Source organism: Choloepus didactylus, chromosome 14, assembly GCF_015220235.1.
Source record: "Choloepus didactylus isolate mChoDid1 chromosome 14, mChoDid1.pri, whole genome shotgun sequence".
Classification (NCBI taxonomy): domain Eukaryota; kingdom Metazoa; phylum Chordata; class Mammalia; order Pilosa; family Megalonychidae; genus Choloepus; species Choloepus didactylus.
In genome coordinates this window covers 12,110,283-12,137,187 of record NC_051320.1, presented here as the reverse complement: position 1 = coordinate 12,137,187, position 26,905 = coordinate 12,110,283, and the positions used below count along the sequence as shown (strand labels likewise).

General features: G+C 41.7%; 1 protein-coding gene across 1 annotated transcript in view; it reads right to left on the bottom strand.

The window, feature by feature from the left end:
• XKR4 (XK related 4) overlaps positions 1-25,632 on the bottom strand; it is a 427,619-nt gene extending 401,987 nt beyond the window's left edge. The window contains exon 1 of the mRNA XM_037803273.1: positions 24,809-25,632. Coding sequence (XP_037659201.1) covers positions 24,809-25,632 — 824 coding nt within the window. The remainder of the gene's footprint in view (positions 1-24,808) is intronic.
• Positions 25,633-26,905: the final 1,273 nt, after the last annotated feature.

Here is a 26,905-nt window from a genome sequence, read left to right as displayed (position 1 = left end):
TGTAGTCCTCGTGGTCAAACCTTCTTGCGTTGTCCGGCTTCCCCTTTCTCCACTCCCTCACCTCTAATGCAGTCCACAGAAGCCTGGTTTCTGCCCACCTCTCCCCAGCAAACCCCCCTGCTCGGGTCACCAAGGACGAGGCACCATGCTCCCAAACCCGGTGAACATTTTGCAGTCGAGTAAAGAGTTAATTGTATCCTCATTTATGCCCCCAAGATCCACATAATTGAGATCAATCTATTATGGGTGAGGAACAGAACAGTTTGTAAAACCGATATACTCCTTCAGCCCCATCTCCTCTCCTGTGGAGGTAGAGCTTCAGGAACAAGCACAAAGCAGCTCTGCCTCCAGGCACCAAACTTTCAGGAATGCGAGAGGATACAAGAATTTTTTTCAATGGAATCTACCCACGGGGAAGAAGTCCCTTGAGGGTATCACATTTTTATTTTGGAAAATTTTTTTTTTGAATCAGAATATAGGCTCTCAGATTAGTGTGTGAATTACCAGCCTTCCAACCACCAAAAAAAAAAAAAAAAAAAAAAATGTATTTTCCCTTAAAACTGAGATGTTTGGGTTATGTCTGCATTTTCAAAATTCAATAGGTGTTCATTGCTTCTCTGCATTGTGTTGAAAATGTTTTTGGCTTGTTTGCATTTTGTTTGGGCTGTATGTTTGACCTGATGATCAGCCAGAGGAACCCTCCAGCCCCATATCACTAGCTTGTTTTTTTTTTTTCAATTTAACAATCTTAATATGAACTTAAAGCATGCATAATTGCTCGAGACAGATTCATTCATTGTTCCTGTTTACGTTGTAAAATGAAGCACCTTAATACTGACTACGGAGGCTCACTTCTAGGACAGACTTGACTAAGCTACTCTTGCATTCACTTACGTTCGTCCAGAGAGGTGTAAATGAATTGTCTTCACTGAGCAACTTGTAAAAGCTGGCTCTGCAGCCTGTTATGTCTTCAGTCACCAACCACTGCAAAAGGCTTATTCTTCCACTTGCATGAGGACCATCATCAGCGCAAGTCCTGGGAGAACACTGACCCTGGCTTGAGGCATCAGGACCTAATGCTTCTTCCAGGACATTCTAGCTGCCTCCCACTAGAATGGGTTGAAAATGGAGAAATCCTGAGTTTGTTAGCTGATCAGTTTCTTGCATGTCTTTGTGCAATGGAAGACTTAACGTGTTGTATTTTTATGACAGGTTTTCTAATCTGTTTGGGCGAGAAACCACCCCCCTCCTCATCATCATTTTTAATCTTTATTTTTCAAAAGAATTGCTATTAAGATTTTTTTGAAAATAGGAAGTTATTAACTGGGTTTATAAATTTTAAGGAAAAATACATATCATGCAAATCAGAGTTTGAATTCTGTCAGTGTGGTTAATTTGGTTATTGATATATATTCTTTAACTAAATGAATGAATGCTTAGAAAATAGCATTTTATGAGATTTCAGTGGGAGACTCTAAAGCAAACTTAGCTCTAATTTACAAACAGTATTTCTTTTTAGCATTGAGGTAGCTAGAAATGAAAATCTAATGGGACTTTTTGATGGAACTGCTCTCTTTTTGACTGGTTTATTTGTTTATATGCCTCTGCTCTCCCCCCTCATCTTCTACCCTTTGATTACCAAAACACAATTTTCCTTTGGGAATGTATCTATTGTACATTGAATCCACTCCAGCTGGCTTAAGTGGAGAAAGATGACAAGGTATTGGTTAACTTGAAGAGTTTCTGGGGTCCTCAGGGAACTAGGTAACTTTTTGGCAGAACCTGGGATGTCTAGCTCCATGGAAGGCTTGAAGTCCCTTCCTTCCTTCCCTGCCCCCCTCTGTCCCATCCCTCCCTCTTTCCCTGGGTTCTTTCCTTCCCCTCTTCCTCCCTTCTTCCTTCTCTCCCTCCCCCCTTTCTTTCTCCCTTCCCTTTCCTTCCTTCCCTCCCTTCTTCCTGTCTTTCCTCCCCCTTTTCGTCCCTCTCCCCCTCTATCCCCCCACCCCTTCTCTTTCTCTTTTAGCTTTCCAGTTGCTACCATACAAAGCACCCCAGAAAGTCGTTGGAGTGAGCATTCAGTGAATTGATCTACAAGATTTGCTACATAAACAAAGGAATGACAACTCTCAATCTAGATGGGTGAAGACTTTAGACAAGCCCTGCTTTGGGTGTGGGAGCTGTGCAGTCACATAGGGCCACACTTAGAAGGGACTTGGCCCTATTTGCAAGACACAGGGCAGATTTTATATATCGAGCAAATGCGAACAGGGCTTCAAAGCACGGTGTAAGTAATGTTGTTGATCTTTTTGACTGTTAAAAACCTGTTTTTTTTTTCCTGTGAACTGCCTATGCATTTTGTTTGCTCATTTTATAAATTGTTTATTGGCCATTTTTTCTCATTGTCAGTAAAGATTTTTACATTAGGGAAAATAGCCCTTAGTCTGTAAGATTTGCTGCAAAGGTATCTTTCCAGTCTGTCATATGTCTTTTGACTGTTTATGGCTTTTTTTTTTTTTTTTTTGGTGGAGAAAGGATTTTGCCATGTGAATGGACAGCTCAACACATTTGTTAAGAAAAAAAGGTCAACACATTAATAATTAGTAGGCAAACAGAACTTACAATTCTCTCACACAATCTGTAGCCATATGAAAAACACAGTGTTAAGTTGGATTTTTTGATAGGACGTTATCTGGTGCACTTATTTCTCCTACCAACAACATTTTCCAGGAAAATGGCTTCTTGTTAAAATTCATAATTTAGGGGTGAAAAAAATAGAATTAGCAAAAGGCTAAGTACTGCCATGGACTGTCTGCTTAGGATTTGGTATGACATTAATAAATATTCTAATGAGTTATCGAACATAATATTTCAAGCAGAGACAGATTAACTACTACTGAAGAAACCTCAATCTCACTTTCCAGTTTAAAATGAGGACAATGAAAATGGTTTGAATGTTATCTATGTCTCAGAGAAGGAAACACTAGAACAGTGCTTGCATTTTCATAAGTTATCTAGGTCCAGAGAGCTTTTCTGAAACGCAACACATATCTAAAAAAAGTGTGTAATAAAAATATGGTTAGCTTTAGAAATTTGTGAGAAGACTCTGAAAAGGATAAAAGCTAAGCCAAACTAATACCAGTACACCATATTATTAATATTACTACTGATAACATTAGCAATAATTGGCTTTAAATCTCGCATCAGTCCTAGTGTCCAGAAACAAACTAAGGGGCCCTTGAGGAGGGGTCAATCAGCCCATCCCTTGCTGGGCCTTCAGAGAGAGAAAAATATGTCCTGCAGCAGCTCCAAGAGGCTGGGGAGGGGGTGCAGTGCCCCACCTCCAGCTCACCAGGAAGATGGGTTACAGGAAGAGCTGAGAAGAGAGTGCAGTGATGGGAGGAGCAGAAGGCAAGCCAGAGAATAAAAGGACGACAAGCCTGGGAGACCTGGAAAAGGGACCACATATATAGAGAGCATCCTGTCTATTCTGGAAGGCTGGAGCCAGCAATCCAAATCAGGCAGGGGAAGCGTTTGTGACCTGCACACATTTCAGATAGCAGTACTGGGGAAGGGAACACAATTAAACATGAGAATTCAACTTGTTTTACAGGTAGCATTACAAAAAAAAAGAGCAGACTTCAAGGGGCTTCGGTATGTAAATAGATGTTATGGTGACACAAGAGCAGGTAAAAATGACGTGATGCTATGATTACTCTTGCTACTTGGTTTTGTCCAATCAGGCTTGTTCAGTGTAAAATGTAGCTGCGGAGCCTGAGAACATGGCACAAGTGTCATCGGTTGTTCACTCTCTCCGGACACAAAACAAAACAAGGCTGGGCCACTAGGAGTCGCTGTGCCTTCCGTGGGGACACGCACAGCAGGAGTGTGAGATGCAGACAGGGTTTCCAGGCTGCTGCTGGGGAAGGGCAGGACAGCCAGTGGGGCCAAGGCTTCTACTTGGTAAGGGCCAGGCACATCCTGGGATGTGAAGGAAGGTACAGTTTCCTCAGTGGGCAGCTTCCCCACAAGACGTCCCCAAAGGGACCCGCAGGGGAACTAGCCTGTGCAGGGACATGGCAAGTGGGCCCTGCCTGGTTGAGAGGCACCTGAGCCTACACTCTGAAGTCAAAACAAGTCCTCACTCATGAGATCCACTCCATCCAACCACTAACCTGATTCCAGCTGCGAAACTCAACAGGGAGGGCATTGGGTATGCTACCAGCTACGAGGGGGTGTCCTGGGCAGCATGCATTTTTTTTATTTCCATGGGTTAAATTCACAAGTGAAATAAAACAGAGAAATCAGAGATTTTCTCAAGCATTTCATCATACTAAAAATACAGTCCATTCTCTGATAATCTACCAATTTGCATTTCATTCATTTAATCAAGAAATATGTACCAAATGATAACAAGTGCCAGGCACTATATTTTGTGTGCTATTTGGGATTTGTTATATACCCCATACAAGGCCATGTTCTTTCAATCCAATCTTGGGGGGGGGAGGGCAGACCTATTGTGGGTGAGGCCTTTTGATTAGGTTGCTTCCATGGAGTTGTGACCCAGTCAATAAGACCCTCAAGGTGGGTCTTAATCACTTTGCTGGAGTCCTCTATGAGAGGATAAAAGGCAGAGACATTTTGAAGACAGCCCAGGAGAAGCTAAGATATGTGACCCAGAGTTTGCCCTGGGAGAAGCTAAGAGAGAAGCTAAGAGAGACAGAAGCCCAGAGACATTTTGCAGAAAGTCATTTTGAAACCAGAACCCAGGAGAAGGACCACCAGACATTGCCATGTGCCTTCCCTTGTGACAGAGGAGCCCCAGATGCTGGCGGCCTTGCCTCAGAGAAGGTATCACACTGTTGATGCCTTTTGGAACACTTCCATGGCCTTAGAACTGTAAATTTGTGAACTAATAAACCCCTATTGTAAAAGTCAATCCATTTCTGGTATATTGCATTTCGGCAGCTTTTGCAAACTGGATCGCTGTGTGCTTTGGAAGCTGCAGAGAACAAACTGAAGTTTCTGCTCTCCTGGAGCACAGACTCCAGAGAGAGGCAGAATTTAGGAGTGAAACTCACCAGTAGGGGGTGCTAACCCCTGTAAAAGCAAGAGTCAACCTGAATCAATAACTTATGTACCGAAATAAATAAGAGGCCATTGTTGAAGACCTGCAAATCAATAAATCAATACTGGGTACAAGTGAGATTATAAAGTAATTTGTATGTGTACACCATTTAAACTTGATTCACAGCCTTCCTTTCCCCTCTGCTCCCATCCTTATGGATCTGCCTTTCCTTCCCCTGGGAGATTCACAGTAAAATCATCTCAGGTGAATGTGGGCTTAATTAATTATTTCTCATACAGGAAAAAAATAAAAGACAGACAAGTACTTTGCTATAAGCCACGGCATTTGAATTAGAGTTTATGTAAATTATATTAGTTTTTCTACCGTTAGTGTATCAGAAACACCCCAAAACAAATCCCAGCTCTGTTCTTACTTCCATGGATTTTCAAGTTTTTGCATTTAAATCAGGTGAAACTTTTTTCTGCAGCACACTATAAATTAGCTCGTTAGCATTTCTCCACTAATTCCGAGAAAAGTCCCCACATACCACCTATTCACAAATCATACTACTCTAATCTGGTAAGTATAATCACACATTTATGTTCTCTATAACATGACAAACATCTCAATCCATTTCAAAGCTCAGAAGCTTCAATGAGACAGAAAGTTTACTTCTTTTTAATGAACTTAAAATTTTAGCACTCTCTAAGCCAGATAGCCTTATTGGAATTGTCATAACGCATCATGTAAAATTTTCAGTTTCACAAGTATTTGTATACAATTTTAAAACCAAACAAATTGGAGATTTGGAAACAAATTTGAGGACACAGATCAAAATAAATATTTGTCCATAATGCTAAATCATTTGACAATGTTACCAAAGTTGTTTCCACACAGAACAAAGTAAATATGAAACTTATGCAATTATATAATTCAGGCTAAAAAGTATTAACGTGGTCATCTTATTTGTTGCTTTAGTTGAACAGATAAAAGCAAAATTTTTAATTCATTATCTGTTTTTAAAAATTATTCAGATACAAAAAATAATTTCCGTCAAGCCTAGCCAATACTATTACAATTCAAATAAAGGCACTGACAAGAACTTCTAAAAGTTACAGAAACCAATTTCTCCCCCATTCATATGTGGGCAATTTTCCTTCAAGTCCCTTAGAAGTCAGCCCAAGTAGAACAGGGGGGAGTAATTATTCAAGAATTCCATCACATTTAAAGGTGTGTGTTTGCGCATGTGTACGTGTGTGTGTGTGTGTACAAGTGTGAATGTGCTGTGCACTTTTCTGAAAAATAAAAAAGCATTTACCTCAGGGCTCTTTAAAAAAGGAATAAATTACTCAGCAAGCTTAGTGTGGTGGTTTGAAGCTGTGTGTACCCCAGAAAAACAGGTTCTTAAATCTAATCCATTCCTGTGGGTGTGAACCCAATGGAAGAAGGACATTTGATGAGCTACTTCAGGATGGGTCTTAATCCTGTTACTAGAGCCCTTTACAAAGGGAAGCAAGGCAAAGAGAAAAAGGCAGGGAACCTGGAAGAGAAGGGGGACAGCAGCAGACGCCACCATTTTGCCTTGCCGTGTGACAGGGGAGACAAGGGTCATCAGCAGCCAATTTTTGGGAAGAAAGCATAGCCTTGATTTGGACATTTTCGGCCTCAAACTGTAAGCTAATAAATTCCCATTGTTTAAGTCAATCCATTTCATGGTACCTGCTTTAAGCAGCCTAAGAAACTAAAACACTTATAAACCCACGAAAATTGCTAATCCCATAGGTACATTAAAAAAAAAAAAAGAAAAGAAAAGACAAATGCAGCTTTTCTTTCACCATGTGAAACTGGAAGGCTGGACGAGAACTCAGTGTCTAAATGTCTGGTGGAATAATGCCCTATAATTACCTAAATGCATCACTGGAATAATTATCATATTTTAATGCAATTTGAATTTTATTATTTTACCCATTTCTCATTTAAGAATAATTAAGTGATTTGTGCTATGAAGCATAGAGCCTTATCAGGAAGCTGCTCCCAAACGTTAGCTTTTATGTAACAGAGAATTCCCTGGTATCTTGAACTCTTTCTAGAATAACACTTTGTGCCTTGGTCCACTAATGGTGGGTCACCAAAAGAGGGACACAACATACGGTAGGTGTTCAAGAGTTGTTGAGTGAAGAAATGCTGAAATAAATGGGAGTCCCTTGGGTTTCCAAAGTCCCTTCCTCTGAAGAATGCTTTATTCACTGAGCTGTTTCTAACCCATGATTTGAAAAGTATCAAAAACCTAGCATTTATCACATACTAATAATGCTGAATGGCCACCATGTTTAGGCAATGCCCCCTCACCTCAGAGATCTTTTCCAGGTGGCAGTTCACCTACCTACAGAGAGAACAGAAGCTCATTTCCTAAAATAAGAAAGGTCAATCCCACTGAAAGCAAAATACCTCCTATAGTCAAGGGAAGGTGATTTGCAACCCGACCCCACTTAGGCTCAACAAGGAACTCATGAATGAAAGGCGGTCTCTGACCTCAGCCCCAGGGGTTAATCAGCAGGCTCCACCTCTAGGAATCCCTAATTAACTTCCAGCCCTAATTTCCTAGCTCACTCCTGTTGAATTCAGACGCAAACCCGCCTTCCTACTAGTACATATGTTAATACACTATTGTAAAAGTTCAGGGTAGTTATTACTGAGTTGTCACAGCCCCATTAATTATCCACTATACTGTTTTCAGCTTTACTCTGGTAAATCTTTTTTAATTGCTCAGCCTGCATTTACAGAGCTTCTTTATTTAATGAGCTCCCGATTCATTTATGTTTATGCTTTTTCCAATAAACTCATTAAATTGAGTTCTTAACCAGTACCATCAGAGCCTTTAGTGAGAATCCAGCCAAGCTCACTGAAGCATTTTCATCTCACTCATTCGTTACAGAGAATTTTAAAGTTCAGATCATTTTTTTAAGTCCAGCCCCCACCCACCCACAGGAGACTTCCTTCTCCAATATTTCCAAAAGGCAAGTCAGTCTTTCCCCTGCTGAAAGGTCATTGTTTGCGAGGGCAAATTTGCCCATGTCCCTTGAGCCTCCTGTAACACTCAGTGGTTCTCCATCCAGCTATGGAACAGAGTTTGGGCTCCTTAGGATCTTGTTAACTTGCCCTCAAACTCAGTGCTTATCTCCTGACGTTCTTTCCTCACACCTTCCATTCCAGCCCTCTCTAGAACACTGCATGCGACACTTTCGCCCTTTCTTTTCTTTCTATTTGGCATTAGCTTCCCCCCATCTTTTTGCATGGACAACTTTTCGTTCCACTCAAGACTTACTCCCTCTGAGAAACATTCCAGAAGACAGACTCCATCCTTCCCTGTTTTCCCACACAACTCTATTTCTGCCATTACTGATGGCATGTGACACAGGATTTGTGGTGTAAGCAGCTGTGAATGAGAGAATCTTGCAGGACAGTGAGCCCCTTGAGGTGGGGTTACCTTTCATTCATCTCAGTGTGCCCCGAGCTTGGCACACAGTGAATGCTCAATAAATATTTACTAATTGAATGAAGGAAGTTCGAGTCTCTACAGTCAATTAAATCATTTCTTTTCTGTGCAACATATCCTAGCTTACACAACCCCATGATTGGGTGTATACATAAGAGAAAATCATTAGCAAAACAACAACAGTATGTTTCTTAGAGCATACGTCTTGAGATTTTAAAAAAAGCCAAGTAAATTGGAACACATGTTATGCCATGAGCATTAAAAACATATTTGGAAATCACCCAGTCCCTCTGAGGAAACTACACTTGGCAAAAATGCCATTTAACTGAAAGGAAAATTTTGAATGGAATGCATATTTTGTAAGGAACACTACCAAAAATAAATACATGCTAAATACTAAGGACCAGACCACAGTTGGCCAAGCCCTTTCAAAGCAAGTCATATTCACTTTGGGGGAGGGGGGTTATCTTTAAAATAGGGACAGGAGAATTCCTTTGATTTTTAGAAATGAAGGTTTGGAATTGCTTTCACAAAGACTAGCTGTATCTTATTGAACTGCATCATGCCTGGGAGAACAAATCTAGCATTCACACATGCTGGACTATTATAGAGCTGGCCCTCTGAAATAGGTCTTACGGGGTGAATTTGAAGTGATATCACACAGACGTCAATTCTGCTGATCTTGGTGAGAGAGGCATGACTGGCAGAGGGGCTTTGCTTGTGTGCTTGTAGTTGAATCCATAATTCACGAACATATGTGGGGTAGAAATCTAGTATATGCAAAGCATGGCTATGCAAAATGAGGCTATAAATACAGATAATTACATGCTATTCACATGGGAATGAAGTCTCCTTAGCATTCTTCAGTGTCGTGCATTTCCCAATGGAAATAACATAGATTTTACCCCTAGGTACCAAACAAGTGGCACGTTTTGGATAAAATTGATCCACAGTCTCTCTGTCTGAATCTTGGTGTGAAATATCAATACCAGGAGTAGTTTAAAAGACATCTAGCCCAGGCCAATAAAACACAAATATTGTTCCCCAAGAGGATATTCAATAAGGTATATAAAAAATAGACAATCTTCTATTAGGTCCCAGGTTTCAGAGTATTACAGAGCTAGAATGCATTTCAGAAATAATCTGATTTAACCTCATTGCCCTCCTCCCCAACTTAAGTTTGAGAAGTTAAAAAAGTCAAGACTCAACTCTGACCCAACTTCATCATTTGTGTCTCCCCCTCTCCTGGTAGTCACAGGAAAATCTTACGGTTGGTCCTAATTCACTCCAATTGATATGACAGTAAAACTGAACTCGCTGCATTTTTGTTGGGTTAGAGTTGTCAGTCTGAAAGGTCAGGAAACACCCCTCCAAGTGAGTCTCTTGGATTAATCCTGGAGTATTAAGAAATAGTGGGAAAAGCACAAGGTTTGGAAGCAAAAGACATGGAAGTGAGCCCAGCTACTTGCTACTTAATGGCTGTATGAACTTGGGCAAGTCTAACTTCTCTGAACCTTAGTATGTCCACTTCCGACATGGGAGCAAGAATAGCACCTATCCTGAGAGATGGATGGGCAGGTGGATGACAACATATGAGTGAATGTGCTTAGTGAGCTCCAACAGCACATACAAAGGGTTAGTCATTATCACCATCGCCATTAGGTTATTTCTCAAACCCCCAAATTAGCACAGCCTATTTCTAGGCCCCTAAGCAAGGCAGTGAGCTTCACTGGCTTTCACTAGGGGAGCAGGTAATCCTATCTGTAAAATTCAGTAAGTCACCTGGCCTCAGCATTGGAACAGCTCACCTGACAACTTCTAGTAGACCCTAATCTTTGTATTTGGAAACATTTCACCTCTGCTTTCTCTCTGATCTCTCCCCAAGAACTAAGTTCTGACCTCATCTATACTAGCACCAATGGAAATAGAATGAAAGCCATATGGGTAATTTTGATTTTCTGGTAGCCGCATTTAAGGAGTGAAAAACAACAGGTGAAATTAATTTGGATACTATATTTTATTTACCCCAATGTATCCAAAATATCATCAGTTCCACAGGCAATCAATAGAAAAATGATTAATGAGCTATCAATCATCCTTCGTTTCATACTAAGTCTTCAAAGTACATCGTGTATTTGACATAAGACATCTTGATTCAGACTAGCCACGTTTCAAGTCTCAATGGCTATGTGTAGCTAGAAGCTACTAGGTTGAAAAGCCAGCTCTGTAGGTGGATTTGGAGCTTTGAGGGTGACCATGCCCACAAAAACATTGACCTAGAGAAATTAACTTAGTAACTCTCCATGGAAACATTTAAGAACACTGAACCAAAAATCACATCCAGCACACACTGGGGAGGGAACCCTAGCAACAAAAGTGAAAGCATAGCAACGCCAGCTGTTCCGCAGAAGGTAAATTAGAAGACTATGAAGCATACCTCATTCTATTGCACCTTGCTTTATTGTACTTCACAGATACTGCACTTTTTACAAATTGAAGGTTTGTGGCAAGTCTATTGGCGCCATTTTCCCAACAGCATGTACTCATTTCATGTCTCTGAGTCACAGTTTGGTACTTCTCACAATATTTCAAACTTTTTCATTATTATTGTATCTATCATGGTGATCTGTGATCAGTGATCTTTGATGTTACTATTGAAATTGTTTGGGGGTGCCACGAACTATGCTCATATAAGATGGAGTAAATGCGTATGTTCTGTCTGCTCCACCAGTCAGCCATTCCCCCATTTCTCTCCCTCTCCTCAGGCCTCCTTATTCTCTGAGACTAAATAATATTGAAATTAAGCCAATTAATAACCCTACAGTGGCCTCTAACTGTTCAAGTGAAAGGAAGTGTCACATATTTCTCACTTTATATCAAAAGCTGGAAATGATTAAGCTTAGTGAAGAAGGCATGTCAAAAGTCGAGATAAGCCAAAACTTAGGCCTCTTGTACCCAACTTGAGAATGCAAAGAAAAGTTCTTGAAGGAAATTAAAAATTTACTCCAGTGAACACATGCAAGATAAGAAAGCGTAACAGCCTTATTGCTGACATGGAGAAAGCTTTAGTGTCTGGATGGAAGATCAAACCAGCCACAACATTCCCTTAAGCCAAAGCCTAATCCAGAGCAAGGCCCTAACTCTCTTCAATTCTGCGAAGGCTGAGAGAGACAAGGACGCTGCAGAATAAAAGCCTGAAGCTAAGCCATCTCCATAACATAAAAATGCAAAGTAAGTGCTGATGTAGAAACTGCAACAAGTTATAAAGAAGATCTAGCTAAGATCATTGATGAAAGAGGCTACACTAAACAATGGATTTTCAATGTAGACGAAACAGCCCTCTATTGGAAGAGGATGCCATCTGGTACTGTCATCGCTAGAGAGATGTCAATGCCTGGCTTCAAAGCTTCACAGGACAGACTTATTCGCTTGTTAGTAGCTAATGCAGCTGACAACTTTAAGTTGAAGCCAATGATCATTTATCATTCTGAAAATCCTAGGGCCCTTAAGAATTATGCTAAATCTACTCTGCCTGTGCTCTATCAATGGAATAACAAAGCCTAGATGACAGTACATCTGTTTACAACATGACTTACTGAATATTCTAAGCCCCCTATTGAGATCTGCTCAGAAAACAAGATACCTTTTAAAATATTACTGCTCATTGACAATGCATCTGGTCACCCAAGAGCTCTGATGGAGACATATGAGATGAATGTCATTTTCATGCCTGATGAAACATAACATCCATTCTGTAGCCCATGGATCAAGGCGTCATTCAACTTTCAAGTCTTATTATTTAAGAAATACATTTCATGAGGCTATAGCTGCCATAGATAGTGATTCCTTTGATGGACCCTGGCAAAGTAAATGGAAAACCTTCTGGAAAGGATTTACCATTCTAGATACTACTAAGAAAATTTGCGATTCATGGGAGGAAGTCAAAATATCAACATGAACAGGACCTTTGAAAAAGTTGATTCCAACCCTTATAGATGACTTTGAGGGGTTCAAGACTTCAGTGGAGGAAATAACTGCATATATGGTGGAAAGAGCAAGAGAACTAGATTCAGAAGTGGAGCCTGCAGATGTGACTGAATTGCTGCAATCTCTTGATAAAACTTAAACAGATCAGGAGTTGCTTCTTATGGATGAGCAAAGAAGTGGATTCTTGAGAAGGAATCTACTCCTGGTGAAGATGCTGTAAACATTGTTGAAATTACAAAAATGGATTTAGAATATCCTATAAACTTAGTTGATGAAGCAGTGGCAGGATTTGAGATGAGTGACTCCAGTTTTGGAAGAAGCTCTACTGTGGGTAAAATGCTGTCAAACTGCATCGTAGGCTAGAGAGAAATCTTTTGTGAAAGGAAGAGTCAATTGATGTAGCAAACTTCATTGTTGTCTTATTTTAAGAAATTGATACAGCCACCCCAATTGCAAACAACTGCCCTGATCAGTTAGCACGTATCAATATGGAGATGAGACCCTCCACCAGTGAAAAGATAATGACTTGCTGAAGGTTCAGATGATAGTGTTTTTTAAGAATAAAGTATTTTTTAATTGATGTATATACATTGTTTTTTTTAAGACTTAATGCTGTTGAACATTTAATAGATGAACAGACTATAGTATAGAGTAAACATAACTTTTATATGCACTGGGAAACCAAAAAATTTGTGTGACTCACTTTTGTACAATATTCACTGAACTCCCTTTGCACCTTCCTCTACACCCAATAAGTGTGCATGTCCTGTGTTCACCTCCATTGCTGCTTCTTTTACAGAAAAATTATGAAAAAGAATAGTACAACCAGGCCAGTTCAAATTCTCTGACCAAAGACAACAGTCATCCTGTCTTGGATAGACAGCCTTTCCTGCATTCTTCTCTTCATTTCTCCATTTTCAGTATCTGGTTACTCTTAATCTAAAGCTTCATTTAGCATCTGCCCTCTTTCTCGAGATGGCTTGGTCATGCTTACCACCCCACATCTACCCTGATGGTTCCAAACCTGGTGATTTAATAACTTCAGGTCAGAGTCCAGCATAAAACTGGGAGAATTGGAGAGTCAACATGCTGCATTACTTTCCTAGAGATCAGATGTGAAAAAAATGAAACCACAAAGTAATGGATTTTTAATATCGATTTTGCTATATTTTTTCACCAAGGGAAGATTTCACATTTTTTTGCCTAAAGTACAATCTATAAGGAGATTCCTCTGTGTGTATGTATGTGTGTGTGTGTGTGTGTGTGTGTGTGTGTGTGTTTGTGTATGTGTGCTTCTCTCAGTTAGTGTCTTAGCAACAGCACTCGCTATAATTCTATGTGAGCTCCTTTTGGGAGAATGGCAGTTACAAAGCCCAGGTCATTCATATTTTCCGTGACTATCCAGCCTGGCTGCCACCTTCCCCACATTGGCTTTCCCTGATCCTGTGAGCTGAGGGGATTTAGCACCAACAACAGTGGCTTGGTGCTATTTAAACTCTAGCAAGCACTCCACCCACCTGGGGAGCTTGTTCAAATACAGATGGTGATTTGATTGGTCTGGGAAGCCTGTGATTCTGCATTTCTCAGGAGCTCCCAGGGATGTGGATGATCCACTGGTCTTGATCTACAGAGCCCATGGGAGTAGCCAGGCCCTTAGCTCACCCCTGACTTAGCACATCACCCTAGACACATTTTGGGGAGGTGTGCACATGACTTGCCTTCTTTCCTAAACAATCGACTTTTTGAGAACATATTCCATTTAATGTATTCTTCTTACTATGATTTTAAGCAGCATTTGCAGAATTCATGGATAAAGGGTTACCACGGTTCACTATTTTTGTAATTCTATTCTCAGCAGCCGATGACAGTGACCAAGCAGCAAATGACTTGGTTGGCTGCTAAAGACTGAGCAGGAATTGAGAGCTGTGGGGTTGAGTGAGAACCGTCTGTAATCCCAGCTCTCTAGCCTCCCATTAGTGGGATTAAAAGTCAACTCCAGGTTTGGGGCTTGCTCTCAACATCTGACCAGGCAGAAGTTAGATATTACAAAGATAAATAAAACAGATTTCCCTTTGGCTTTACATTTTGAAGCAGCAGTGTCACAGTTTGCTTTCTTGATGCCCTTGATTTCAATTCTCACCTATCTGAACCATGAGTACACATGTGTTTCTGGCCTTGGCTTGGCCTTTCCAGGTCTCCGATAGGTTTGTGATGGCATGCCCCAACCTTGGCCCTCTGAACGCTGACCTCTTGCCTACCTCTCATCTGTGTACAACACTGGATCTGCAGGTCAAGTACCCTGGCTCCAAATCTCTCGAGTGCCCTCAATAACAAGTTGACCCTACAGACCTCACCATTATCACAACTGGGGTTTTGCCTTCTTTGCCCCTAGAACAAACTCATTTAAATGAAGCTTGGCCTGGTTCCTGAAAGCCCTTATTTATACCTTACTGTGCTTTCTCCATAATGGGTGACAGCACAATTTTTCCACTCCCACTTCCAAAGACTGAAAGTTCCCTCTCTGACTACAGAATAATATTCCCTATTTTTGTTCAATCCTCTCATGACTACATTTTTCTTCCTCAGGCTAACAGAGGATTGTCTTATGTACAGCACTGTAATCTCCTATTAGCAGATCAGAGAATGTGACTCAGTGATAGTTCCCAGGATTCTGGGACATGATTCCTTGACAAAAACTTCCTATTTCCTCTCCCCATCCTCATTGGATTACAAATTTATTTTAAAGTAGGTAGATACTATATCCTTAAATAATCATAACTGTAGATTACTTTTCAGAAGTAACAACAAAACTAACATTTATGCAGCATTTTCATTAGGATGGTGTCAGGTTACCTGCTCCTGTTTTGAACTCAGTTATACAAATGACCCCATCACCAAACCAGGGAAAATCCCACCGTCTATTGGTGACTATTACTCCATGTAACAGTAGCACATCCCCTGGAAACACTAAACCCGATGGGCCATACTTCCTAATTTATGTTATAATAGCAGGGGCAAGTATGGAGAATTGCTTTGAAGAATCTTCTAGAACTGACCTACATTTTAAAAATTGTTATTAATTTTACTTTTGCAAAACAAGAAATTAATTAATGAGCTGAAAGCCTGCTGGAACAAAAGAAGACTTAAACAAATCCTTTCCTCTGCCTCCTGGAAAGACTGTTTCTTCATTATTACTGTCCTACTCATACTGGGATTATGTTATAAACAAAGGGTAGAAATTGGGAAAACTGTTTTGTTACCATTACTGCTACAATTGCAAACTTTGTTTTGGTTATTAACTCTCTGCTACTAAAAAAAAAAAAAAAAAAAAAAAGTGCTGAAAAGTAAAGAATTCATCCAAAACCTGAGATTTTTATGCGTGACCATTGTCTGAGCAGCAGAAAAAGAAAGTTAGGCTACTTTTTCCATGAATGAAATCTCCCAGATAGGTGGTTTGGACAGGTGACTTTGTCCTTAAATAGAGTGTATAAAGTCATCTTCAGTCTTTTTAGAAACATATTCATGGTAGATTCCACTTTTTCTATATGTGCATGATTTTCTGTTGAGTAATCCTCGCTCACCCCACACACTGTTCAGCTCACTGTTCTGTTTACATAAAAGGATTCCCGACAGGAAAACATGGCATGTGTATAAATTAAACAAAAGAAGTAAAACTGATTCACATAGGCTTCTGATGGATCAAGATGAGAAAACAGTTTCACACACTTGGTTCAGATAATTTTTTAAGAGATGCTTAAATTTTTTTATTTAAAAAAATCTGAAATATTGGCATGGGATTGAAAATCGTTCTGCTTCTCAGCAGATCCCTAACATCCTAGAAATCCAAACAATTCTCATCCAGGAGAGGTTAATGAGCTGCTCTCTTTTCCCAGCAGCATGTAACATATCCCTATTCTTTAACGAGTACAGGCCTGGATACAGTATCTTTATATAGAGTTTAAATTCAATTTCCAGCATATTAAATCAGTGACAGTGTAGCCTAGGACAGGCTTTTAATTTAAAAGCAAATCAAGCTCTGACAGCAGCCTTCTCATTGACATAATGGATAGTTCTTTTTGAGTCTGTGAAGCATTGCTCCTATTTGCTATGTGCATACCTCACTACATGAAATTTAGAGGATAATTTTGGCTTCCCAAATCTATGTGCATGTATCTTACATTTAGCGATGTGGAACATTTTTAACATCAGTCTCAAATATTTATATATGTGCTTTAATGAAAACGGCCTTACTTAATTATAATTAAAATTTTGAAACGTCACAAAATAAGTTGCATTACACAACCAAGCTGAAGATTTTTTCTTTATGTACTAAGATGAGTTCTGATGGTTTAGACACTAATATTATCAGTTCTGAAAGTCCTTTCTAGATCCCCTCTGACTTACTTAAACAGAGAAAGGCTGAAACCGGCCTTAGAAGAACATGTACAGACTTCCTTATATACACAGTCTGGGTACTAGGAAAGTAACAGAATTTACAATAAAAGGGGAATCAGAATTTTAGAGCAGGTAATTTTAGAGTCTTGGATACCATTTTTCAACCAATCACATCATACTGATAGGAAACTAAGACCCAGGAGGAGAAAGACAAAAGAAGATCTAATTTTTGTGGGGGCCTAGGAGCTGTGCCAAGTCACCTTCATGTGGTGATAAACACAGAACCCAGAGCAGACAGCATTCCCGTGGTCATGCCACAATAGAGTGGCTAAATCATCTCTCCTGATCCCCAAATAAATCCCTTTCCCAAAAGGAGAGCTGCCTCTCTAAATAAGAGCCATCATTGATATTTTCATATGACTCTCTTCCTCCAGGTTTGGGTAAGAAAAGACTTAACCATGCCATTCAGTCCACCTCTTGCCTCTAGGAAGATTCCAGACCGATTTATTTCCATTTTAACCCTTCTTTTCGTTTCTCTTGCAAGCAGCCATCTCTGTTAGTTCTGAACAAGTACTAGACAGGGAATTAATGATTCATGATAATGATGATGGTGATAGTGGTGGTGATGGGAGCAACAGTGGAAGTTACAGTTACAAACTTTGAGTGAATAGACAAATCAAAGCATCAAAGGAACCTAAACTCATTCTTGATATGCATATTTTCTCAGACAGTCAAGCATAGATGAGAACTAAGTGAAAAATATCTATCCCAAATCTTCCTCAGCAGCAAGAGCAGGAAGGCAAAGGCGGGCTTCTAGATGTATCTTCCTCTTTGGATGGCTAACACTTTGTGAAACTTAGCTTCCCTTCCAGAACGCTGTAATAAAATGCAGAGTTGTAGTGATTTCTCTTAGCATTTCAACCTGTATGGCCCCTGCTTTGATTCACTGTCCCACTGAAACCCAAAGATGCAATTAGGCAGCAAGTTCAGCAGGCTCTGAAAGAGTAATGTCTGTGCACCAACTGCAGATCAGCAAATATGCACTGGACATGCATTCTTACACACACAGGTTCCACAGCCATTTGGATAACTTCATAACGAATTGAGCCTGGTGTTCTTTCCTGGTCCGCCATGCCATCAGTTACCAACACTACCACCACGTGTTTGGAATGGGGTGGCTTGGTGTGCTTGCCAGAATTAAGTAATGTCATATTCAAGAGAATATTTCCTTCTGAGAATTACTGAATGGGATTTTTCCAGGAATCCATCAAAAAATTAAAAAGATTTTATAAGATTATGCATGTTTGTTCCAGACAGCAAAGGTATATTTGGTTACCAAAGCTGTCTATTATTACCATGACATCCCCAGACAGCCTCTTTCTTCCTGCCAAACATGATACAAATACCTAAGGAGACAAGACAGCCCTCTCCTAGGACACTTGATAAACACTTTCACATGGTTAGCACCATACTTCTTATATCTGAGAATGCATAAGAATAACCAATCCAATTCTAATTCAAGCATTGCTTTCCTATGCCCAGTCAGTATGTCATTGCTCCGCACACATTTCAAAAGCAAGTCGATGAAATGTGTTAAGCAAATTAGTCAGGGAGTCCACATAAAGGGGAATCATTCTATTTATCTGTTAAATAGTGACTGGTGTTATATAAATATATCAATAGACAGTCTTATTCACACTGTAAAATATCAAATGCATTTAATACTAGGTTGTGTACTTGGATATTCAAACATCAAAGAATTTTGGGTAAGTGACTAAACAAGACTTTCAAAGCCACTGACTCAAGGATTTGCAGATACTGCTCAAAACAGATAAACATTTCTATAGATGCTACATTTAGCTACTTTGTAAATGCAGTCTGCAATTCTGTTGGGCAGTAATAAGACTAACAAATTTTTCACGCTTCCGAAGAAAACAGTGCATAGTTTAAGTGAATGGAAGCACAATGTACAACCTTTGCCCTAATTATTGCAATGGCACTGAAATAGGTACAACCACATCTAGATTCATACAGACATTATTCCAATTCATACAGAAACTCAAGTAAATGCGTAGGGAACTGTCTGATTGTGTGTGGATTTATGTCTGACAGCAAACTCAGAGATCAAAATACCAAGCCCAGCTCTCTGGGAGTTGCATGGATCTGTGGTGCACTTGGGAAGATTCTGGGTCCATAAACCAATGAACAGATTTTAAAGTGACACAACTGCAGCATTTCAAGCGAACTCTCTACTTCCTTCATCCACAAAAAGCATAATTTAGCCCAGATGTTTGGAGTAGCATGTTGTGAAGGAAATTGTTTTACAGTCTCAAGACTGGAAGGTGATATAGCTCAACCATCTAAAGGATAAAGTCTCTCTACCAAATCTCTGCTTACAGTTCTCCAAAATATGCTTAAATACCGCCAGTGATTGTGAACTCATTGCTTCATCTTTGAATATCTCTGACTACTTAAAGAATTCTGCCTTAGGTTCATTCAAAGTCTCTTCCTGTCATCCCCGTCTGCTTTGTCCCAGAGGGCCTACAGAAGAGCTCAATGCCTTATCCACCAGATGTGTGTTTTATTCATTTTGGAATTATTAGGGTCTAGACGGTGCCTTGCATAGGTAAGTGCTCATTGTATGTCAAATAACTAAAGTAATTAATACATTGTGAGAAGGAACACAAATATACAGAAAATTACCATTCAATAAACTCAACAAAAGATGCCAGGCCTACCTCGGCAGGTGATCTCACTGCCCTCCCCCCCTATGTGGGACCCAACTCCCAGGGGTGTAAATCTCCCTGGCAATGCAGGATATGACTCCCGGGGAAGAATCTGGACCCAGCATCGTAGGATTGAGAGCATCTTGACCAAAAGGGGATGCGAAATGAAATTAAATAAAGCTTCAGTGGCTGAGAGATTTCAACTGGAGTTGAGAGGTCACTCTGGTGGACACTCTTGTGCACTGTATAGATAACACTTTTTAGGTTTTAATGTATTGGAATAGCTAAAAGTAAATACCTGAAACTATCAAACTCCAATCCAGTAGCCTTGACTCTTGAAGACGATTGTATAGCAATGTAGCTTACAAGGGGTGACAGTGGGATTATGAAAACCTTGTGGATCACACTCCCTTTATCCAGTGTATGGATGGATGAATAGAAAAATGGGGATGAAAATTAAATGAAAAATAGGGTGGGATGGGGGGAATGATTTGGGTGCTCTTTTTTACTTTTAATTTTTATTCTTATTCTGATTCTTTCTGGTGTAAGGAAAATGTTCAAAACTAGATTGGGGTGATGAATGCATAACTATACAATGGTACTGTGAACAGTTGATTGTACACCATAGATGATTGTATGGTATGTGAATATATCTCAATAAAACTGAATTTTTAAAAAAAGATGCCAGGCTTGCCTGACCTATATCAGAATTGAAGACGACCTCAAAATCAATCAAGTATGTCTTCAGTAGTTGAAGGTGTATCCTATATGCTCTCTATTTTCCTATCTATTCCTTATCTCCAGAACCTCTTTACATTCACTTTTCGCATTTATTTCATGCATTATCTCATTTAATCATCAACACCACAACAACATCATGGCATCAGTTAGGTTTTAATGCAATAACCGCAGTATGGACAAATGGTGTAGTAGGAGGAGCACTGGTCTGAGGGTCAGACTATCTGGGCTAACTCCTGGTGGATGATTGGAAAGGTCCTATTACTCGTCCACACTGCAGCTCCCTCTCCCACTTTTCCATCCCCAGTGAAGGTAAAATTGTCATTTTGATACACCATGGTCATTACTATCCAAGTTGGCATTTGGAGGTAGCCAGTTGACCCAGAAAGAGCACCAACGTTAGAGTAAGACAGGATTGATTTTCAATCCCAGGTACATCAAACTGCATCACATAATAGCTGAGTCACCTTGGGCCAATTAACCTCTGATTCGATGTTCTCACACATAGAGATGCTGATGATTATTTCTTCTTAGGTTTATTGTAAAAATTAGAAGAGGTAAGAAGTATAAAAATATTTATAGATTTTAAAGTGCTGTACCACGTTGTTTTTATTATTATTCTTGTTTGGCCAAGTTTAAAAATGGCATATAAAAATGTTTCTCAAAGTGTTTTATATAACACATTATTACAAGTGTAATTAATAGGTGCTCTTTTAAAAAGTTATTGACAATTGCACATTAGCTTAGTATAAGGCTCTTAGAAGCCCTGTTGTCAAGCGATCTTTTGAACATTGTTTAAACTGTTATTTTTCCAATCTACTTGACCTTGAAACACACTAATACCTTGTGGAACATACATTCTTTCCTGTACTAGGTCAACTGACCCACAGTCTGGCAAGAGAACAACAGAATGAATTGCTGTTTTACCGTACAATTGCCAAATGTCTCTCATGATAGAGATCCAGAAACAAAAACCAAAATAGTAAAAATACTATCCATTCTACCATCCATGGACATATTGTTTGCAATGTGCGTATGTCGTAGAAAACAAATAAATATGTAAACACATACAGAAGAGAAATTCAGCTGAAATTCCAAGCATAAATTTTACAAATTCTGAAGGAAACGACATCTAGATATATCTAGATTGATCAGGGCCATGAGAATAAAATCTGTTCTCATTGGGTATTTGTGATTCCCACTGGTTGAACTGAACTTTTAGTAATTTTTGGAATCATATGAAAAGAACAAAAAAGAAAAGTACATTCTCATTCATCCACAGGTACAGTTCCTTTAAAGTCATAATTGCTCTTACCATACGATAGGAAAAGTTCACTTCATTATTTCAAATGACCCTTTCCCAGTTTCACCTCCTGCAACTTTAAAAGCTGCCCTTAATTTCCCATTAGTAAACTTTAGTTAATATGAATAAGTATCATTGCTTTCAGTGGTTGAATTTGTAATAAATGCATTATTACATGAAAATCTTGTCCACAATGTTTCAAATGGCTAACTCCAAACAAGCAAACACTTTGATATTATTTCAAAGGATTTTATCTACATAAAGCTTTTAGAATCTGGCCCTTGCCTAAAATAACTAGAATTTCATGGAAATACAATGAACAGTTACCAACCTAGCTAAGATCTATTTCATTGATCTCAGAAAGTAGCGTGCTGAAACATGAGTAATGACCTCTGAGCTTTGAACCATTCAGTACCCTAGTGTTTCTGCAACTTTTGTGCACAATGCATTGAAAATAAAAGCTAAAAAAGGCCGAGGGATGCTTCTAATTTAAGGAATCATAGTGGTCTAAGATAATGGCCTAATAACAATAATTTAAGATAAACTGCATTTCACCAGCCTCTTTTCAAAAAATGAATTTACCCACAATGGTCCATTCATCTTTTCTACACTTAGAGAAACTGGAACATTTTAGAATGCATATGAGTGTTACATTCTATGAGTTTTCTGATCCCTTTCTAATTTCCCTCATCAGGATAAATTTAAAGAAAACGTATTTTATGAAAAGAAAATGAGGCTGATTAGTCTTAGGCCAGGCTTCCATCAGGTAAACCCCTCCATCCTCCAGATATATTAACCAAAATCCAAACACCATTAGATGAGGGGATATTTCAGACTTATATACCAAAAACACTAGTATGAAAATGTAGACATACACCTGAAAATATTTCTAACAATAACATGCACTCCTATATCATCACACATTATTTGAATAAACTTCAAAGTCTCTAAGGAGAACACTGTAGAAACGTTTAACGACAAAGAACAGTATGCCACTATAGTTTTTCCGAGGGTTGGGTCAGTTAATGCATTCACTTGACAACCTGCAGTTTTCCTTCTACAAGCTATTCTTAACCCTTCCAACCCTCTTCCTCCTTGCTAGCTTTTCTGTATGGCCAGTTGACTCAGTGGCTATGGTCTCACTGAGCTGTTTTTAGGCCCTTTTCTTCTCCTTATTATTTCTCACTTTCTAAATTTTCTTTCCTAAGAAGCTTAAACATAGTTTTTCAATTGGGCAAATGTTTGGTTTAGAAGGTCTACAAAACACAACTATAATTAAGTGACTTCTTCAGTTCACAGAATTTGATAACATTTTTCATAAAGTATCAACCTGTAGGAAAAAATGGACAGTTTTTTGATCAAAAGAAATGAGAATTATTTGCATTACTTGCATAAATATAGAAAGTCTAAAGGTGATCATAAATCAGTGATTTCCAAATCCTGCAAAAACTTCGCAAAAGTTAACAAAAGTAATGTTAAGCTTCATTTACCACATTATCAGATTAAAACTACTAACATATGCATCCTAATCACATCGGTAATTCAAACAAACAGTTGGTTCTTCATCAAAATTGAGGAAGAGCATCAAGCCTTGAGCATCCGTAACACTGTTCCATGAGAAACACAAGCTATGATGTTTAACTGACATATCAAAAGGCCCCTTGGAATCCAAAATATGGAGGTCTCTAACATTAATTTATCTGCTGGCTTATCAGATACCACGTTTCCAGAAACTATCTGCTTGAAGAAAATGTTTCATAATTTGAAAGACCAATGTCGATGCTCATCTCCATTGAAAACATTTGTGCTCACTGTAAGCAAAGGGAAGTTTTTGGTTGTAGTCCACAAATTCTCTGAGCTGTTTCCACATGTCATACCTTGGCAGTCAGTGACTTATAATTTCTCATATCACAAAATAACTACAAATGGCATTGAAAGAGAACACTGACATCATAGAATGTAGTTCCAAGACCACTTTATCGGTGCACTTTCTAGGAAGTTTCCTCATGTTACTTATGCTACATATTTAATAAGTCACATTGAAACCAAAAAAGCTCTGGGATGTTAGCTTCTATGCACACACACTCCCATACAAATAATTATTTGTAGGTATAAAATATCACTATAAAAAAGCTATTTAAAAACATATAAAAAGCCAAAAGAACATATTCTGGAACAAACAATTTAATTAATATTCTAATATTAATGGTAAATTCATGAAGTGACTGTTCAAGTGATGGTTTTCCTCTGCCAAACAAGTTTAGTCTTATATTTCAGTGTATAAGTGGAAATATAATTATCTGAGTCAAAGATGTGGTAGATCAAATGATGAGCAGCAAAGCAGCCAATAGAGATACCAAGTACTACTGGAGCTTACACTATGAATCACTCCTCTTTCAAGGGTTTTCAGTTATATCAGAAATCAGTTATGGTGATACTGCAAGATAGTCAGAAAGGGCACTATAAAAGTAAGTTTAGGTCCGATAAATTTTACTTATCTATGTTTTCTCCAAAGAAGACAAACCAAGTCCCTGCTAAGCTTTTCACTTTGAACACTGTACTTTTTTAGCAGTGATAACAAAAATGTGGGTACTTTTGAGCAGCTATAACACTCAGCTAACTAGAAATAGCATTTTTCCCCCCTCAGGGAACAAAAGAAACCATCCAAACTGCAACATACACCTCAAATTCAACATGATAAAAAAAAAAAGGATTTTTAGAATATATGACAGGAATCCTCTCGTACTCACTGTTACAATATCACTAAAAATGGGAGGGAGGGAGTGTTGTAGCATATAAAGAGAGCAGCTAGTGAAGCAGAGTGGGAATGTAGAAGTGGTGAGGTGATCAAAACCACTTTCTGCTTTTCCCTTGTTTTTCACTTCCCTTCCACCCCAGGCTGCAAGCTCAAATTAAAAAGAAAAGAAAAGAAAAGAAAAGAAAAGTGAGCCACAGATTTTTTTTTTTCCAACTAAAACTAAAAAAGTGTGGCTAGGTTACTACTACAGCAGCCCTAAAGGATATTCGTGCCAACGCAAAGCAGTGGGGATGTAGTAGCGCCAGCACATCTCTCTCTTTCGGGGGCCCTGATTCCTTACCTCCAGATCTGCCCGAGCTGCAAGATGTGGAGGAGTGACTGCAGGAGCCAGATGCAGAAGGAGCAGGACGAAGACCTGTGTTTGCCGCCGGCCCGAGTGGCCCCGCTGCTGTTGCTGCCGCTGTTGGCGGCGGTGATGTTGGTCTTGCTGGCGTTGGATGCTTGCCTTTGCGGCGTGGAAGGACGAGCCTCGCCTTCCCCAGCTGCAGCCCCGCCGCTGACCACCGGCTTGCAATCCGCTCCTGGCTGCGGGCAGCCGGAGGCGGCGGCGGCGGCAGCGGCGGCGGCGGCCGTGGCGCTGTCCTCGGTGCTGAAATCGTGCACGAACCAGCGGAAGCTGAACACTTGCACGGAGAGCGAGCCCAGCACCACGAAAAAGAGCGTGAGCCCGAACCACCAGCGCTGGCCGCGCAGGTAGTAGTCCACGGCGAGCCAGATGTCCGTGCCCACGTCCGCGAAGTACACGGCCACGGCGGCCAGGATCCAGAGACAGTCCCACAGCGAGTAGCGCCGCTGCTCCCTGCCCAGGCGCAGGCACAGCGCAGCCGAGCCCGCCCCGCCGCCCGAGCCGCCGGAGCCCCCCGAGCCGCCGCCCGAACCGCCGCTCCCGGTGCAGCAGCAGCAGCAGCAGCGAGAGCAGCCGCTGCCGCCGCCGTCCGCGCAGCAGCCGCCCCCGGCCGCCTCCTCGTCCTCCGCTCCCGAGCCCGACGGCACGCCCGGAGCCAAGCCCTGCACCGAGCCCGAGTGGTCCGAGTTCTGCAGCGGGGTGAACGCCACGTCGCTGCTCTTCTTCATTTTCAGCCTCCCGTCCGACTTAGCGGCCATGATGCCTCCGCACCGGAGGAGAGCCCTCCTTTATCTGACACCTTTCCCCGCTGTCTCCTCCTCCCGCCACCTCCTCGCCGCGCGCCGGGCGTCCCCTCCCTCGCCGCGCGGCTCGCCTCCTCCTCCTGCTGCTGCTGCGCCCGGCTCTCCCGCCGCCGCCCGCCGGGCTGGGAGCTGGGAGCTGGGAGCTGGCAGCAGGCAGCCGGGAGCTGGGCTGGGCTAGCGGCGCGCGGGGGGCCGGCAGGAGCGCCGCCTGGCTGCGTGCGCCGAGCCCAGCTGCTCGCGGCGCCCCGCGCGGGGCCCGGCCAGCCGCCCGCACTCCTCGCCACCCCGGCCCCGCGGCTGCCGCCCGAGCCGCCGCCGCCGCCAGCAGCACGAGCAGCAGCGGCCGCCGCGGCGCTCCTCGGACCTGCACATTCCTCTCCTCCCCTCGCGCGCGCTCCCTCCTCCCGCTTTCTCTCCTCCACCAGCTGACTCCGAGGGAGAGGATGACCTCATCCCTTCTCTTCCAGCTGCTGCCGCTCCCAACCAGGCTGGGGAGGGGCGAGCGAGAAGGAGGCACCCCGGAGGAGGGGCGGGCAGCAGCGAACCGGGGTGGGGACGCGCCCGACCGATCCCTGGGGGGCCGCGGCGAGGGCACGAGAGGTGGGAGGGAGAGAGTCGAGGGCCCTTCCGCAGAGGATTGAGCAGGCAGCTGGGGTGGATGCACCGACCCCGGGGAAGGAGCAGGAGGGAATGGGAAGGAGGGGTCCCCGCGACACTCCCTAGCGAGGACCCAGAAGCGGGATGGGCGGGCGTGGCGGCGGCAAGGGCCAGGGAGATGCCTGGCCTCTTTGTATTTCTTTCTGTACTGACCGCTACCAGGCCAAGGGGTTGGGTGAGCTTGCTCGGGGCCGGCGAGGTTTGGGAGGCCGGGGTTTAAAGCGGATGCCTGGCCGGGAGGACCGGCAGCGGGAGTGAGCGTGCGCCCAGCCTGGGGAGGGCGGAGGAGGGAGACGGCGCGCAGGACCCTGCCGGCAGGGGCGCAGCGGCCGAGAGCCAAGCCCCGGCCACGCCAGCAAGCGGAGGGCGGGTAGGGTCCACCCGGAGCTCCGACCCAGGAGCCGGAGGTCTCCGGACCTCTCCCCGCCGGCCGGGGCTCCTGGCTAAGGGAGGCAAAGAGGCGTCGTCGCGGGAGGCAGCCAGTGGAGCGAGTGCGGTTCGGACGCCCTCCTCCACTCCAGGCTTCTCTTGTTCGCGGGCTCTCTGCGGCCGGGGAGCCCTCCGAGCCGGG